Consider the following 18162-nt stretch of genomic DNA (forward strand, 5'->3'; position numbering starts at 1 on the left):
GAAAATATTTTCACTTTTGGGCAAGATGGGCAATCAATATTATGAACTATGTTGCATATTACTTACCGAAAGCAACACTGAGATGCTTTTAGCATAAATGTAATAGATTATTGTGCATGTTCTAAACCAGGTGGAATTCAGTGTAGAAGGAGAATGGTCTTGGCCCGTTGCTGTTTCCCCACAGGCAATGAAGGATTAAGGTTTTCAAACACTGATGCGCTGAAATGCAAAGAACAGAGGACCGCAGGGCATGCACCCTTTCTTCTACAGAACAAATAGCCTGGAAGAACATAAATAGCATTAAATTAAACAATAATGTCTCAGTAGTCCAGGTAATTTTTTATCCCGATTAAATAAATTGAAAGAAATTATTCTGAGTCATTTGACATTCTTTCCAAAATGGAATACCTTAGATTTTCTGTTTTTTAATGTTTTAAAATTGAATTTATGCACATTTAGATGAAAACGTTCTCATTATGAAAAATGAAATATTTTTACTTCCTCTGCCTGTTCCCACATTTCATTTTAATCCATCGCATTTGTGTTTCGGCACTGCCGTGCTTGACCCGAACGCCCAGCCCAGCGCGCTGCCGCTTTAAGAGGCTCATTTGCATGGCCCCGCCCCGTCCTCAGCCCCCGCCCCCGAGCACCGCCCTCGGTGCTGTACGTGCCTCCCGCCTCCGCCAGGGGGCGCAGCTCCCCCGCCTCCGCCGCGCCTGCGCGAGTCCGCGGAGTCCTTGGAGCGGCGGCGGCGGCGGGGCGCAGGCCGAGGCGCAGACATGCAACGCTGGGGACGCGTATCCTGCGCGCTCGCCCGGGTACGGCGCCGGCGGGGGGCGGCTATGCCGCGGGCATGGCGGGCGGGGGGTGCTGACAGGCGGGGGGAGCCTGAGTGCTGAGCGCTTGGGAGCTCGGGCCTGCGCTTTCCTCACGCCCCCCCCCCAGCCCTCGCCGGGAGCGGGCGTGAGGGCGGGCGGAGCCGGAGCAGGCGCCCTGCGGCGGGCGCCGGGCTTGGCTGCGCTTCTGCCCCTTCTCTGCTTTCGCCTCCCTCGCTGGGAAGCGGAGCCGCTGCTCGCCCGGCGCGGTTGAGGTGACGCGGTGCCCGCGCCAGGCCCCGGCCCGCGGGAGGCCACGGCGTCAGGGAGCGGCCTGGCGGAGGTGAGGGCGGTACCGCGGCGCTTCCCGTGTCCTGGGCAGCTCTGGGGGCTGCGGGATGCCTTCAGGGACATCCTCCAGTTACGGGGTGATCGGCCCCTGAGATGTGTGTAGCGACTGTGCTGTCCCGTTACCCCCCCTGAGGTGTTCCCTGCGCACAGGGGGTGGCTGAAGGGGGTGGAACAAGACTCTTTAATATGACCTCCTGTGGGTGTCTGATTTATGTCGTTAAGTGGTTTGAGAGCTATGCAAAGTTTGAGAGCCACATCAAGGGTTGAAGGTTTGTGTAGTTAGAGGCAGCCTTAGGCGAGGCTGGCATAAGAGCAGGTGGAATGATCGGTTTGGGTTGCAGAGCAGGTAAATGGCAGAGTGACTTGTGCCTCCTGTGCCAGTCAGTGCCTTCTGTGTCTATTTCAGTCGTGCTGTTTTGGTTAGCTGGTGACTGTAACTGGTCTCTGTGTGGCTGAGTGCTTATTTTTCTTCAAGGGTAGACTTCAACTTTTAAAACTAAGTCCTTTTTCCCTTTCTAGAGAAGCCATTTTGATCGAATTCATCATGGTCTCCAGGGAATTTGTGCAGTGTCGCAAAGGTCCTATGCTGATCAAGGTAATTAACTGCTAAGAATTTTTTGGACCAAAAAAACCCACCCCAAAACTTCCCAGAAAACCCCCTACAGAAACCAAAGCAGTGCTTCCAACTTGGAAATCAGTCTTCCGGGTGACAGTGGAATCCATGTCAGCATGGACATTTAGATGAAAAATAGTGGCTTATTTGCCTTATTTGATAGAAAGCTAAAGCTATAAATAGAAGTTGAACTTTACATAATGTAAGAACAGTGGCAGTAATTAATATTCCAAAGGTAGATGTGGCTTGAGATATGAATTAGGTGTGAAGTTTATAGCTTCTACTGTGTTCATAATTAGTAGAGGTCCCATAAATACCTATTTCAGCCATATTTTCTCCTTTATAAACTACTGATTTTATGGCATTCAATAAGCTTTATCTTTTGCACTAAACATCAATAGAAGCTGTGTTAGAAGAATATTACAATAAACTATCCAGGCATCTTGGGTTAAGTTCTTAAAGGACTTAATAGCAAGAGGATGGGTCAGACAGAATTCAGTTCCTTCATTTCTTTTTACATTATTTTTCCCTGTAAAGTTTAAGACTGGCTATTTTTATTAGATCATAGAATATGAGGTTGGAAGGGACCTCAAGGATCATCTGGTCCAACCTTTCTTGGCAAACCATGACTTAGACTAGATGTCCTGGCACACTGTCCAGCCAAATCTTAAAAGTGTCCAATATTGGGGAATCTGCAACTTCCATGAGGAGATTATTCCAATGGCTGATTTTTCTCATTGTGAAAAATGTTCCTCTAGTGTCCAATGAGACTCTCCCCAGGAGGGAATACCTCCAGGCAACTTTGTGCGGAAGGTTACTTTCAGATGTGAGGTGTAATTATCTAACCCCCGTTTATTATTGCATCATTTTAAATAGCTGTTTTTCTTTTATTAAAAAATACCTTTTCAAACATGAATTATTTCTGAAATTCTAAGCTGGTATTCCTGCAGTAAGGTATTAATTGCTGAAACAAAAATAACTCAAATGTTCTCTGTTTCAGTTGATGCTGATGTCACAGTTATTGGCTCTGGTCCTGGAGGGTATGTTGCTGCTATCAAAGCAGCTCAGCTTGGATTTAAGGTAAGATGAGATCTCACTCGGATAGCAGAGTATTCCTCCAGATGAACTTGAAAGGTATTTGTGTAATACTGAAAACTTGAAATTCTGTCACATCTTGGGCCACCAGATGCTGTTGACGTGGCAATAACCTTTCTTTACCTTGCTTACCCAAATTGTACAGAAGTTGAAATGGAGATGTGAAGGTATTACTGTCTACAGCCCTGCTACTGGCACATCTGCTCAGGACAGCTCACTTTTGACTGGAAGTGGTAATTGAGGTGGGCTTCTACTCTTGTGGAAGAGAAGGTGGGAAAAGAAAGACAGTGACAGAAAAGGCCCCTGAAAAACTGTCCTGAAGAACAGACTGAGGGAACTCAGAAGAGAAAAAACAATATTCAGCTGATGTGCTTTTTGAATGTGGGTAGAGGAATTCCATTGCCATGTGAGAATTTCAGAGGTGAAAATGTGTCTGTAGAAATATTATATATCTAATTTACATTTATTTATGTTCATCTCTGTTGTTCTGTCTGTTGTCTTTGAGTACCTTTGAGAGCGGAAACTTTATCTGATGTGTACTAATTATGTGCATTACTAATTATTGAGTATTGTGAGAGTTCCATGTGCATAATGCATTTCAGATTTTCTAAAGGTGCTCAGTGCTGCAGGTTTTAATTGAGATTGAGGCCTTCTGCCATGTAGGTTCATGCTGCTTTATTCTAAACCTGTCTTTTGTGGCTATCTGCCTGCTTTCCTTGGAGCAACGCTGTCCTCTGGTCCTTCATATCTGTGATTAACAAAGGGATACCATATAGAAGGAGGTGATAAAGTGGATTCCATTTTCATCATAGCAAAAAATAATTTCCTTATGCTGCTTCACAGCTAGTCAGAGTGGGCAAAATCCTTGGACATGCTTGCATGTGTCACCCGTAGGACTGAATAAACATGAAAAATGTTTCTGCTGTCCTTGAATGTAAGGAGATTTTGTAAGACTGGCAAAAAGATGGATTCTGTAGTTACACCATCCGTGGAAGAACCCAAGTGTGCTCTACCGAGTTACTGAACTTCAACCTTCAATTTTAGTGCTACATCTGCCAGCACAAGCTTTAAGTCTTTGTAGCACCACCACAGCATCCCACGTTATTGCCAGCAATATTTTCTGGGCACTGGTTTTTTAACAGCTTTGCTTGGCCTTTTTGGTGTAGTTGATGTAAAGCAGATGAGGCAGAACCTCCTTAGGAGGTAAAGGTAGGAGCAGTCTGGTGCTGTTTGATCCATAGTGCAGCTTGTAAAGCCCTTGCATAATTTTTCATGTGTTCATGTGCTTAAAACAGGAGGAAGGGTAGAGGCAGGTCAGGGTGTTTCTGTGATTTAATATGGTGAATTCTGCACTTCATGTTGCCATCACTTGTACTTCAGCACAAAAGCAGCAACTTCAAGAAGCGATGACAGGCTTTTACTTGGGCAGTTACTTCTCACAAATTGGAGCTCTTAAGAGTATAAACTTAAGGAACTGTTACTTTGAACACATCTGTGCCTTGCGGAGAAGGAGATGCTAATTCTTTTGCTTCTATAGAAAACATTTATGATACTCTCTTCCCCCCCCTCCACGAGATCTGTTTTTACTTGAATTTTTGTCAGTCGGTTTTGTGTTGGTTTTTTGTTTGGGTTTTTTTCCTTTGCACACTTTGATGTTGACAGGTTGATGAGAAGGAGATGAAATACTTTTCATCACTGTTGTTATTGACCTTATTTTTGCTTGGTTTTGCTTTATTTGATTTTTACTTTTTCTTTCTTCCTACTGGAATATTGGTATTGGCACAACTTTATAGTTACATAAATATATAGTTATATTTATAATGGGTCTTGCAGAATAGCATGTTTAGAGAGGGAAATGTTGTTTGAGGTTTGGGCGTTTTGTTCTGTTTTCTTAAAAGATTACTTCATGCAGTTACAGCGAGTGCTGGTCCACTTACTTGTGGTTTGCTTGTGATTAGTTGTTTTTAGGAATCTTGTGTGATTTGCATTTCTTGCTTTTTGCAGATGTGGTTTTTTTCCTGGTTGTAAGGGGAACATCTTTCAGTGACTGAGTGTTGTATTTAATTGAGGCAATGTTGTATATTTCTGAAGTAGAACACCACCTCTTCAACTTGTATGAAAGTATAAACGGTGCAGTGGAGAGTGTGGCTCTCTTCTAGTAGAGAATTTTGTTGCAAAAGCCATTTTGTGGTTTTTAAGTTAGGAAAAAGAAGGGAGGAGAAATCTAAGCCTGGAAACAAATCTGAATTAAATGAATGAGACACTTGTAGAGGAAGAGTTACTAGATAAGTGCCTGGTCTTTGTCACAAACTCTAATTTGTGATACATCCATTAAGGAAAGGGTAGCATGGTATTGCTGAAATAATCTTTTTTTCCTCCCTCTTCTTTTTCCTCAGACTGTCTGTGTAGAGAAAAATGAAACATTAGGTGGAACCTGTTTGAATGTTGGGTGTATTCCATCCAAGGTAGGTGGATTCAAAACAACATATATTATATGCATCACTTGGAAGAAGATTAAGGAGGAGTTGAAGATCGGTGTGCTTTGTGTAAACATTGAAATTGTAATCCAGCTGAGCTGAGGATGCAAGTAAATATAAGTAACACAGAGGATTAAAATTTTATTTGCTCAATAGAAGTGTTTTGTTTGGAGACTCTGCTTCATGGCCAAAATAGATACATTTTCTCACTTTGAGCTGAGTCTGTGTTGTGACCTGTAATGAGTACTGTTTCAGATGTTTCAGGCTAAAATTTCAACAGGGATTTCACTACACATTCTCCTCATGCATTTTTTCTGTATCCTCTTTTTGTTGGCAGTCTCTTGTCTGAGGTAATAAGGAAATTCTCCTGTGAGTCCGTCAGAATCATCTTTCTTTCTTCTACTTGAAGTCTGTTCCTGTGGGGTTTTTTTGGGGGGGGTGGTGTTTAGTCCCCATGGAGTCATTACCAGTTTCTCTGGTGAAATGAGTGAAAGGATAGGTGTGGATTTAACTATTTTCTATTTTTGTTAAATATGTAACTTTTATAAAACACTCGAGTAAGAGCTGTACAATTTCTGTATTTGAAACACATCTTTAAATACATGTCAGACTTTCTTAATACTGAGAATATTTTGCAAATAACATGAGGATTTTTTTTTCCTGATAATATAATAAATGAAATTGTGACTGCATGTCCCAAGTCACATTTCTGTGGGTTTGTTTTAGGCCTTGCTGAACAACTCGCATCTGTATCACTTGGCCCATGGAAAAGATTTTGCTAATAGAGGAATTGAAAGTGAGTGTGAAGAGTAACTGGTCAGTGCCTGTTAACATAAGTGGCTTCCACCAACAAGTAAATTTAATCACTCAAATCTGACTACTGTAGTTTTCTGGTCAGAAAATTTTTTAGACTTCTAAATAATGGCCTTTATCTGTCAGTTGGAGGGGTGGGGACATGTGTCTGCTCCTTGAATGGGTAGATAAGACAGCAGGATAACACTTTTCAGATATAACATAGCAGTTCTTGAATGTAACCATTAGCATTCCTGGGGCCATTCACCACCCCTTACTGTGTCAGAGCTGTTACTTGTGTGTAGGTTAGCTCCTTTAAATAAAAACACTGCAATGCTTGATGGATGCTGTTGGGATTTTTTACCTTAGTTGCAGGAATCCGTTTGAATCTAGAGAAGATGATGGAACAGAAGAGTGGTGCAGTGAAGGCCTTAACAGGTGGAATTGCTCATTTATTTAAACAAAACAAGGTTAGTTTGGATTACATACTGAGGTATATCCATGGATTTTCTCTGATCTGAATTTCTTTTTACATTTGCATATTTTTGCCACATAAATTAGTTCGAGTGGATGGACTTGGAAAGGGCAGAATTTGAATGCTTCTGTAAGAACAGTTCCTTCGTTCTTACTCTACCTAGAAGTATAGTTTACACTTACTTTGTGGTTTGTACCAGGTGGTGATGCAAAGGTATGTGTTAGCAGCTTCTCTAAAGCATTGGTGAAATTCAGATGAAATGTAGCATAACTTGTGTAAGTAATTTGAATCTGAATTTACTGTGTTCTCATTACTAAAGGTTTTACATGTATCTGGGTTTGGAAAAATAACTGGCAAAAACCAAGTCACTGCAACCAAAGAAGACGGCAGCACCCAAGTCATCAATACAAAGAATATTCTGATAGCCACAGGCTCAGAAGTTGCTCCCTTCCCTGGAATTACTGTACGTATTTGAAATCTAAATGATACTTATTCTATCTTGTTATAGTCACATAATTCAACGTGTAACAATTTTTTTCTTCTCCCTGCACTTCACCTTTTTTGTGTTTTATCTATAATGTATAAAAGAGATCGTAAACCTCCCTTTGTGGATTTGTCATTAGATTGATGAAGATAATATCGTGTCATCCACTGGTGCGCTGTCACTGAAAAAAGTTCCAGAAAAGATGGTTGTCATTGGTGCAGGAGTCATTGGTGTGGAACTGGTGAGAGGAAATTTAAACCACTTGCTCTTTAATTTGTAATGGAACAGAGTGTTATTTTTTTTTGTGTTGCATTTGATTGTGTTGCTGTGATTTAACGGATGTTTGGTTGAGTTATAGTGAAACTGTTCAGACTTCATAGCCTGCTAGTTCCTTTTCTACTAGAAAAACTGGGATAAGTGTGTGTAGGATCATTGCTGCTTCAGCTGGTTAGCTAAGCAGAGAATTGAGAGAGCAACATACAGAGCTTCACATACAGGTGTTGGCGTTTTTTTGGGGGAGTGATAACTTTCACTGAGGTTTGTACCTGCTTATATGTATGATGAACTTGTGTTTTAAGGGAAGTCCATTTTAAGCCAGGACAAATCGCTGTGTGTAGCAGTTAATCCCAAGAAATTTTAATGTAATATGACTGTACACCTTTTATCTAACAACCAAAGGAGTGGAGACTTTGTAGTTCATCTTGCTCTGAGTCCTTTTGTCTCATACCTACGTGGCTCAAAAAGAATGTGTATTTGCTGCTCTTGAAAACTTGAACATCTACTTAGTATTTGCTTAGCCTGCTGGCTGTTAGGCAGGGAAAGAGTAAGTAATGTGAAATACTGTGTTGGATGGATGTGGGTAACTGCAGGTAAATGGGGTGTGAAGCTGATTGTAGTGGTTATGGTTATAAATACATACACAACCAGCAGTGGCTCCATTTTATTGCATAAAGTTTCCTTAATGTGATATTAGAACACCATAAGCAATTCCCTTTGGGTTTTCTGATATACATTCAGATTCTTCGATTTTAATTTTTTTCTATACCTGTAACCTAAACCATACCTAATTTGTACTGAATTATTTTGTTAGCTATTTCTTTAAAGGCTTATTTCTATGAATTCAATCATTGAAGTTTTGGGTCTGCAAACAAGCAGCGATAAATCCATTTTTTTATTTTTTTTTTTTTTTTTTTTTTTTTTTTTTTTTGGGAAAGGCTGGGGAAAGTTGGACTTGTTTTATTTTACATTGTAGCATTTGGGAAAACTGATCAGTTTGCTGTTATGTGTTATCCTTCTTTTGAAAAGTTTACAGTCGGTGGCACATATTAAAGAAATCTGAAGTTTGCTTTTCAAAACTTCTTTTACCCATATTGTTGTGACTGCAGGGTTCAGTTTGGCAGCGCCTCGGTGCAGATGTGACAGCTGTTGAGTTCATGGGCCATGTTGGTGGAATGGGAATTGACATGGAGATCTCTAAAAACTTCCAACGTATTCTTCAGAAACAGGGATTTAAATTTAAATTGAACACCAAAGTTACTGGTGCTACCAAGAAACTAGATGGAAAAATCGATGTGGCGTAAGTGTTCAGCAGAAAACTAAGAGAGTGCCATATATATATATTTCTTCTCAATCCATCAAACAGTCTGACATTATTTCTTAAATAGGAAAAACCAGATTAGATTTAGGATGAAACTTAAATCTTTAGCAAAATTTAATTTTTGATCCTGTATTGTAACTTGCAGAGCTCATCATTTTGGGTTTATTGAGTCCCAGATTGCTTACCCAGGAGAGGTTCCATTGACTTGAGTTGAAGATGCGCTAGTATAAAACCAGTGTTGTTGTAGTGAGATCAGTAATAAAAATTCTAAATCGTGCTTTTTAGGGAACATAAATATCATGATTGTTCATACAGTCATTTTCAAGCCATTAATTCTTGGCTACTTACTGTAAGGGTTATTCTGTCCATGCCTCCTCTTGTCTCGCAATAAGCGTGGCAGAGGTTTTACTGCTTTTGAGCAGAAATAGATGCAACTATCTCAGAGTGTCTTTTAATGACCACACTCAAACCCTTTGAAGACTTGGAGATGAAAACCTAATATAGAAACATAACAGCAAATCTGCTTTGTAGAAGTCCATATATATACATTACTGTTGTTCTTTTTCTTGTTAACCTGTTCTCAATGCAGAAACTGTAGTCTGAGTTTTAAGGAAATGCTTAATGTTACTGAACAAAAGCAAGTTTAAATGTTTGGGTTTTTTTTTTTCACTGGAATCTTAATATGGTGACTTGTATTTGCTGTATTGCCATAGCTTGGGATAGTCTGTCCTCCACCACTGGAAAGGTGCTAGATTTGGGCTTCTTTACATACAGTGCTGATGCTGGTTGGATCTCGCATGTAGCCTGTTTCTACATTTAAGAGTTTCATTTTGGTTCAGGAGTATTCTGTTGAAACACGCTTCCTACTTATTCTCACGTTGTGTGCTTTGGTTCGTGTGCGCTCAGAGCATGTGAACTGAGCTTGTTCTGGGTGCAGTTAAACCCAAAGATGCACTTGAGGAGTGCACCCGGTGCAGGGCAGCTGCTCGCAGGTGTTTAGTTCTGTGTGCCAGCAGAAAGCTTGCTTAGAATCAATGGCCCACCCCATATATGTATATGGGTTTGGATGTTGAGTACTTGGCACCAATTCTTTTGCTGTACAGATTTGATCCTGTCAGGTCATGCTACTTGCTAGTGGAAATATACCCTGAATTTCTGTATTGAAGAGTTGTTAACAAGCATAGTAAGAGTTACTGTCCCTTCCTTCCTCTTGTACTCCTCAACTTCTTGCAAGGAAGAAGCATGGGGCAGGCTGAATCCAAGTGTTTTGATGACAGAGCCAGCCTGTAGATCGTTGTCTGGATCGTGCTAGTTACTAGTTGAGGAAATACAATGCTGAAAGTTTACAGCTGAGCATTTTTGCTACTTGTTTTTCTACAGTCTTGAAGCTGCTGCTGGTGGCAAGGCAGAAGTGATAACCTGTGATGTGCTCCTAGTCTGCATCGGGAGACGTCCCTTTACAAAAAATCTAGGTCTTGAAGATCTTGGAATTGAACTTGATAAGAGGGGGAGAATTCCAGTCAATAACAGATTCCAAACCAAAATTCCAAAGTAAGTAAGACTAAATACTTAATATTTTCTACTATTTTTAAAAGCTCAACCTACTAAAGCACTTTTTTGTTTGGTTTTAATTGCAGAATGTATCTTTATTTTCTGAAAGGAAACCTCAAGATTTCTGTTTATTTCAGGAACAAAAGATTTTAGTCAACCTTTAAAGCTTTGTAATTTCAAAGTCACTGCATGTATTTCATGTCTCTGGTACTTGAAGTGTGGTCATTCTGTGGAAACTGCCTTTTTTTTATACATTGTATTTCTTGTGAAATTCAGGATTTTAATCTGTTTTGATCAGTTTTCAGTAACATGTTTCAAACTGACTGTTCTTACATAAGGTAGCCTAGGTGTGCTAGGATGTTTTTAAACAGTGTCTTATTCTGTTTCATTGGTCTGATAGCATCTATGCTATTGGTGATGTAGTTGCTGGACCTATGCTGGCCCACAAAGCTGAGGATGAAGGCATTCTTTGTGTAGAAGGGATGGCTGGAGGAGCAGTTCACATTGACTACAACTGCGTACCCTCTGTGATATACACTCACCCTGAGGTGGCCTGGGTTGGCAAATCAGAAGAACAGCTGAAGGAAGAGGTACGGTTTGTTTTCGTCTCAGACAAAACCTTTTCCACCCTTGGGCATGGGTTCATTGTCTAGTAGTTTATCTGGCTACTTTTTCCAGGAGAATTTCTGCATCTGAATTTATTGCTGAGGGTCTATGATTGAATGATTCCCTCTGGTGTTCCACTGTCCCAAGGATCACCGTTCTCTTTAGTGACTTATATTCCGTGAAGTTAATATTGTTCATTTGCTAATTAATCTTTTTTTTAATACCCCCTTAGCCCTTTGGTGGTTGTTCTTATGCATTGCTCTGTGTGTTGTCCTATAGAATCAGAGAATGGTTTGGGTTGGGAGGGACCTTAAAGATCATCCAGATTCAGTCCCCCCCCCACCTTCCACTACACCAGCTTGCTCAAAGCCCCATCCAGCCTGGCCTTGAACACTGCCAGGGATGGGGCAGCCACAGCTTCTCTGGGCAACCAGTTCAAATTGCCTCATAGTGAAGAATTTCTTCCTAATATGTGTCTCTTACTTTTGTATTGCTTCTGTTCTTATCAAATTGTCTTTATGGTTCCATTGTTCTTTAGGGTGTAGAATACAAAGTTGGGAAGTTTCCATTTGCTGCAAACAGCAGAGCAAAGACAAATGCTGACACGGATGGAATGGTGAAGATCCTTAGTCATAAATCAACAGACAGGATGTTGGGTGCTCACATTTTAGGCGCAGTAAGTATTGTAAATAGTTCTGCTGTCTTGGCCTTGTCAGGGTCTGCTATTTAGTGTTGCACAGTTGCAAAGTAGTTGTCCAGTGAGAAGTGGTGCTTGCGGAAAGAATGACCATAGTCAGTTTTATTTTCTCTTCTCTTCTGCAGCCCTGCCCACCTTCCTTCCCACTTTTCTGTTACTGTGTTGTCAGACCCAGCACTTATTTTTTCCCCTGGAATTGGTAGGGTTAATTGGTTTCTCTGACCAGTTTGGCGTTGTATTATTTTTCTCAGTGGTAGGGTGTTTTTAGTGGGTTTTTTGAGTTTTTCGTATGGATAGTGCCAAATACTTGAGGGAACAGCAGAAATTGCTGACTCAGGTTCTTGAAGTTGAGGGAGCTGAACAGACATGGCTCTGGCTTTTTAATTGGTGGTTTCTTTCTTTCCCCTCTCCGAACTTCAGACTTCAGCAGAGCTGGTAATCTTACGCTGCAGTCACCAAATGTGGGGTCAGTAACTTATGGAACTTTGATTAAAAAGTCCTCTGTAAAGATGGGAAATCAGATAATTCTGTTTTGGAAAAGTATCAGTTGCCGCTGTCCCACACATTCCAAAGTTAGACCCTAATCTCTCTCTGTTTTGCTTATTATACAACTTTCCTTTTGTTTTTTTAGCCAAAGATGCTTATTTACAAGCTGTTACTCATTCAGGAGAAACCAGACAACTGCAGAGAGATTTGTGCTAATTACAAATACCATTAAATTACAGGGTGCTGGTGAAATGGTTAATGAAGCTGCCCTTGCTATGGAATATGGAGCATCATGTGAAGATGTAGCCAGAGTTTGCCATGCCCATCCAGTAAGTTTTTCCTAAAAGGACTGTTGAACACCACTGTTAGACAGATGTGCTACAGCTACATGTAACTATTAATGACTTTCACCTTTTTGTGTTTGCTTTCTACAGACAGTGTCAGAAGCCTTCAGGGAAGCAAACCTAGCAGCATCATTCGGCAAAGCTATCAACTTCTAAAATGAAAGAGCAAATCTTTCTATGTGTATAGTGCATCTCTGGACATGGACTGTGGGCCGTTATGGAAGGCTGAGTGGGAGGATTTTAGGACTGAATTAAGTTAATCTCTTCATTCAAATATTTAAACAAGTAGAGTTTGGAACAAGTGGAATTATCCAGTCTCTGTAAATTAAATACTTAAAATTACATGTTTATTTACATGATGAATGTTACAGAAAAACAGCCTGACAGAACTCTTCTCTCTTTCAAAACCAAACATTTCGCTGCTGCATGGGATTATCAGGTGTGCTGGCCAAAACTCTGGATGAGTGTCCAGCATACCTGGTGTTTTCTTATTTGAAGTAGTGATAGACTAAACCAGTTGAATGCTGGCACTTAAAACGCCACTGTCACTTCCGCACAAAAATGTGTTCCCTTCCCAAAGGATTAACTTTAGTATTTAACCTACTTCTTAAGACAAGTTTTGGTACTTGTATGTGACCTAGCAGTGTTAGGATGTTGGGAGAAGAGGGGCTCATATAGATTGATTAAAACTATGTTGACTTTTTAAAGAGAAAATTGCTCTGTGTGTGTGTGATTCTCCACACGTCATGTTTTCATATTGAAAACTCATCGAGGTAAAAATTGAGTGCTGATGGAGAAACGAAAGATTGAAGAATTGATCTGACTGCACTTGGTTTTGGTTTTAAAGCTTCTTTGTCCAACTCTCTTAAACTGGGTAGTGAAGTAGCACTTGCAATTAAGTGCTATGAATGAGGGTTATTCTGCACCTTCCACACATAAGGGCTGCAGTGTCAGCTCTCCACAGAATGAAGACATACTTTCTTCTTTTGTTTTCTATTTTGTGCTCTCTTTCTGTCTTTTCTGTAACGAGAGCTCAATAAATATTTAACGTGGCTGGACAGTGGTCTTGTTTGCTCATTAGCCCCATTACTCCTTTTAGTGTCTAATACCTGAAGAAACTCATGAACAAATGGCATCTTCGGAAGATCCCCAACATGTATATGGAATGTGCCCAATTCCAGTAGCTGATAGGAAGTTTTGTTTTGAAGGGTGCCACCTTCTTTTTTTGCTAGGCGTATCTGTCTTGAAGAAAACCCTAATACCTGCTGGGATTGTGTGTGTCCTGTTTCATTGAGCCAATGAATGCAGAAAATGGTGCAAAAGCTACTTGGTTCTGTGTAGTCAAGTTTGTATCCTGCCTTTAGAGCTTATTCAATCCATTATCCAAACTGAGTCATAGAAATACAGGCCAATGTACCACTTTTATTAAGATACCAGTTAATCAACAAGCATCAGTGATACTGTTCTTCGTTTGGGTTTCTTTTAACTCCTGTTTTAAATGGAGATGGGGTTAAACCATGACAGCTCGTCACCAGGATGTGAGATAACCTGGTTCATGGATATGCTGGGTTAAGTGAACTAATGTGGATCTGCTTTCAGGTGTTAGTAGGAAGTTGCTGAAGGGAAAAGCAAAGATGAGACAATAGTGAGGGAAGAAAAACTTGATTAGTCCAATAAATGCTGGCATTTCAGAATCACTTCTAGCTGCTGCGAGTAAATGCTATTAAATGTTGATCTTGTGTTCTTCCTGGAAGCCTTGAAACAGTTTTGTGTCCACTCCCTCTGCCTCCCTCAATACTTGGGGCAATCTTACTGCAGCTCAGCCTTGAGGTTCAACAAGTTACAAGTTCTCTTATTTTGTTCATGTTAAATGAAGTTTGGAAAGTCAGAGAGACTAAAATTATACTGGAGATTACAATTTCCCAGACACTTGAAAATAAAATTCAAGGCCTCAGAATTGTTCCTGTATTGTTACTTCTCGTGCTGTCATTCCTGTTCTGGTGAATGTACAAAGAGTGTTTGTAAAGGTAAAAGTAAGGTGAGTTACTGAGCCACCTGTCAGTGATCCGATTGATGGCAGTAAAATCTGAATGCTGCAAGTTTGCAAATTGTGTTTTTTAACAGCTGCTATGTATACTGGCACTGAAATGGTGTCTGATGCTGGTGCAGTGGTAATGAATTCCCGTGTAAACTATGGAGCTTGGGGGCAATTATATATTTAAACATATACTGCTCTTCGCTTTGCTTAGGTAGTGATAGATTGTGCCATAGTTGTCCTGACTGACTTCCACCGACATTAGTCAAGATTATGTAAGGTCAGAGGATATATACAGAGATATTCCTCAGCTCAGAGTTAGCAGTCAGGATGTGTAAATGCACGTTGCAGTTTTGGATGCTAATCTGTGCAGTACTGAATTGTCTGAAAGTGCAGTGCTCTACACAGAACTGAGATGAAGTATGATGAACTGCATGTTACACTTGCGCTTTGAAAGTCTTATTTGTGTTTCGTTAAGTGCAGCTGTTCTTTGTTAAGTGCACACACATCTGTGTGCAGCTCCTTCACTGATTCACATCAGCACCCTGCGAACTTCTATAGTCCCTTTTCCAGACAGGCTTGGTCCTCCAAGCTTGGTTTATGACATAAATTTGGTGCTTGAAGTGTAAATGACATTCACCCCTTCAGTGCTGCCCTGTGTCCACATAGCAAGTGTTTCATAACCAGTGACATCAAACTAATGTCAAACCTAAGCGGGTATCATGCAGAAGGTAAATAATCCTTTTTGAGTACCATGGCATAAATGCCAGCTAACCACACAAGGATGGTGGTTCTTTGTTCACTTGTAATTTTGTTGAGTGACATCCACATTTCATAGTAACTGGAACCCTTATTTAGAAGTATGTAGTTAGAGCCAAGATTTTATTAAATCTCTAAGCAGTTTAAAAACAAGACTTGCTAAAGGAGTAACTGAGGTATGATTTCAGCTACTGAAAATAGGAAGGAACTTAATGATTCATACTAGGTACATACAGTGATACAAAAGTACCGTTTATTTTCAACATCAAAAAGTTACTTGTCTTTGGTTCTGTGACTTCAAAGTCAATATAAAACCTGTTCAGTTTATCAGGTCTTAGTCTCATGTCAAAAAGAACGAGTGTAATACCTGTAAACCCCATCCTGAACACAAGCATTTCCAGCTCCCACTTACAAGCAGGTGCTGTAAACAGCAACCTTCTGGCTGATGGTCTGTAAGAGGGAGCGGACTGTCTCCTCCAGCTCCACCAACTGCTTGGCTTTGTCTTCCAGAACTCTTTGGTTGTTTTCATATGTATGTTCCAAGTCTGTCAGAAAAGGAAGGGGAAAACCAGCTTAATTAGCTGTGGTTTAATACAGTGAAATGCAAATCGTTATGGTTAAAGATAAGTTACTATTCAAATTCATTTTTATTGCAGAAGAGAGTCTTCATTCCAGCAAAGGCTGGAATGGCACCTTTTGTTTCCTTAACATTGGGACATAAAGCAACAAGGAAGTAATTGTCCATTAAGTGGAAATCCAAAAGCATACTTTGGTTCACGTTGAAAATAATTGCCATTCTTTGGTCTGTGGTGGCTTTTGCAGAACAGTGAAATGTTATGGTTAAGACTATTCAGCGTGCAGGAGCAACTGAGGGGAAGAATTGAGTTCCTGGTCTGGCAAAACCAAGGAAACTGTAGCTCCTTCCCTGGCACTGCCATTTCCTACCCCGCTGATGAATAGCTGGTGTAACAGCATTAAATTGCTTCATATTCTAAGATGACCACTTGCCCCTCAGAACAGCCTTACCTTTGAGCAGCTGGAGCTTGCTGTTTGCTTGAGCCAACAAGGCTTTAGCTTCATCTTGCAACATGGTGGCCTTCCTCCTAGCATCAGCCGACTCTTCTGTCTTCTTGGCAATGAGATCTTCCACCGTTTTGTACTTGTCGTTCAGCTCCGTGTCGAGGACCTGTTGTTCCAGATTCAAGCACAAGATGGGGCTCGTTCAAAAGACAATATAGCTGGTGGTTGCATTTCCTCTATCCTTACTAACGTGGAAGTGAGGACAGACTGCAAAATTAGTTCAGGTAAAAGCAGAAACAATGCTGGGATATTTCGTATACTCCATACTTAATACTCGAGACTTTAAGAGTTGGGGTGAAGATTCATCAGTTGCCCTTTTGCATATATGTGGCCATTTTATGGCTTTAATACTGACACTTGGCAAGGATTTACGGGATTCAGGTTAGTGCCGTAATTAATAGAAGACATGGCCCCTAGTAGAGCTGGAAAGCTGCATGTGGTAAGGAACTGGCACTGCTTCTGGTGGAATACTTGCATTTGGGGAGGAATAAATACCCTTGTTACCCTTTCAGTAATGAGAACAGCTGCCCAGTTTGTGTAAGGGAAGGTGCTGGAGAAGTCATGAAGCCAGTTTCTCAGCTGTGCTTTGTGAGGTTAAGATTAAGAAGTCCTATGACTTCTATAACTGAATTCAACCAAGAAGCAAGTTAACAAGCTGCAGCAGTGCTGGAAGTCTTTCATGTTTACTGGACAGCCACCTGAAACAGTACTTAGTGTGTGCAAATAATTGATTTGATGGATAATACATCTCTCCTGGCAGAAGGTGCCTCCCTGGAGACTGGTAGGCTAACTAGAGACAACAGATGGGAGCAATGAAACTTCCTGTGGCAGATCTGTCAATGGCTTTGTTAATGAGCATTCTTTTGCTATTACAAAGGTATGTAGCTGACATTGTGAGCAGTGCCGTGTGCTCACAGAGCAAACTGTGCATCTCTGGTAATTAGAAATTACTTTGGTTTTATATCGAGCTAATGATTTTAATTTGTTGCTTGATTCTGTATATGCCAAATTCCAGATTGTCCCGACTCTGTCATTGTCATAGAACCCTAAATACTCTATACAAGGGGAAAAAAATGACCAGTTCTCCTGTGGCAGATAGTAAAGCTGAGAAAGGCTGACAGCACGGCAGCATGACAGGTTTCCTGCAGCTACTTTAGAACCTCAAAACTTCCAAGTGCTTTTTTCCTCTCTGTATCTGGTACCAAAGTAAGTATAAAGCAGCTATCTTTGGCAAGCGTGTTAAGTGCCTCCTCCCCCCGCCATGTACTTGAACAATAAATTAAATGGATCCTATGTATTCACTAATGTCCCTTTACCCAAAGAGGCGAGAGTTTTGTTGCCTTTCCCTTAGCATCTTTCCTGAGCCTCTCACCTGTTTAACTTCTTCAGCATTTTGTTTTGCAGTAACTATTTTTTCTTCTATATTGTCCACATTCTTTGAATTTGTAACAGCCTTTTGCTTAAGGTCTTCAACACTCCTCTCCAGCTCAAACAGACGTAAGGTAGCATTGTTCAGTGTTTCTTCAGATGCTGCATTTTCAGATGCAATCTAACAGAAAGAGGGATGAGAGTTACACTTCCAAAAGATGCTGAATATATACTAAACTTTCTAGACAAGTCCTGATCAACTGATTAGTTTGTGTCCATAGATCTGATACAAAAAACAGTGTTTCAGTTTTGCTGCAAATGGCCAATTGCAGTTAGGGTGAAAGAGCCCACAGTTTGAAGAGAGGGTACATGTGGGGCTGCATTACACATGTAGGAGTTGCCTAATCCACAGGGAAAACTTCAGATGTTTGACCCTCCATCATGTAATAATGGACTTGTGAAGCTGCGTATCTTTCAAGCTGACCAAGCTTCATGGGTGTAGGCACTATGGCCTCATGAGGGCTTTGAGAGGAGGTC

General features: G+C 40.8%; 2 protein-coding genes across 2 annotated transcripts in view; one reads left to right on the top strand and one right to left on the bottom strand.

Annotated features, from left to right (window-relative positions):
• Window positions 1–704: 704 nt before the first annotated feature.
• DLD (dihydrolipoamide dehydrogenase) lies at window positions 705–13436 on the top strand. Its single transcript, XM_030478298.1, has 14 exons — window positions 705–818; window positions 1686–1761; window positions 2780–2859; window positions 5271–5339; window positions 6078–6147; window positions 6513–6613; window positions 6938–7081; window positions 7242–7343; window positions 8488–8678; window positions 10080–10250; window positions 10651–10840; window positions 11395–11532; window positions 12279–12368; window positions 12474–13436. The coding sequence occupies exons 1-14, from the start codon at window positions 780–782 to the stop codon at window positions 12537–12539; spliced, it is 1527 nt and encodes a 508-aa protein (XP_030334158.1). The 5' UTR covers window positions 705–779; the 3' UTR covers window positions 12540–13436.
• The window catches only part of LAMB1 (laminin subunit beta 1), a 50734-nt gene continuing 45285 nt past the window's right edge, over window positions 12714–18162 (bottom strand). Inside the window, exons 31-33 of the mRNA XM_030478296.1 lie at window positions 17630–17806; window positions 16204–16363; window positions 12714–15722 (exon numbers count right to left, since the gene is read on the bottom strand). Of these exons, the coding sequence (XP_030334156.1) occupies window positions 15586–15722; window positions 16204–16363; window positions 17630–17806 (474 nt within the window). The 3' untranslated portion in view covers window positions 12714–15585. The remainder of the gene's footprint in view (window positions 15723–16203; window positions 16364–17629; window positions 17807–18162) is intronic.

This window comes from Strigops habroptila, chromosome 3, assembly GCF_004027225.2.
Source record: "Strigops habroptila isolate Jane chromosome 3, bStrHab1.2.pri, whole genome shotgun sequence".
Taxonomy (NCBI): domain Eukaryota; kingdom Metazoa; phylum Chordata; class Aves; order Psittaciformes; family Psittacidae; genus Strigops; species Strigops habroptila.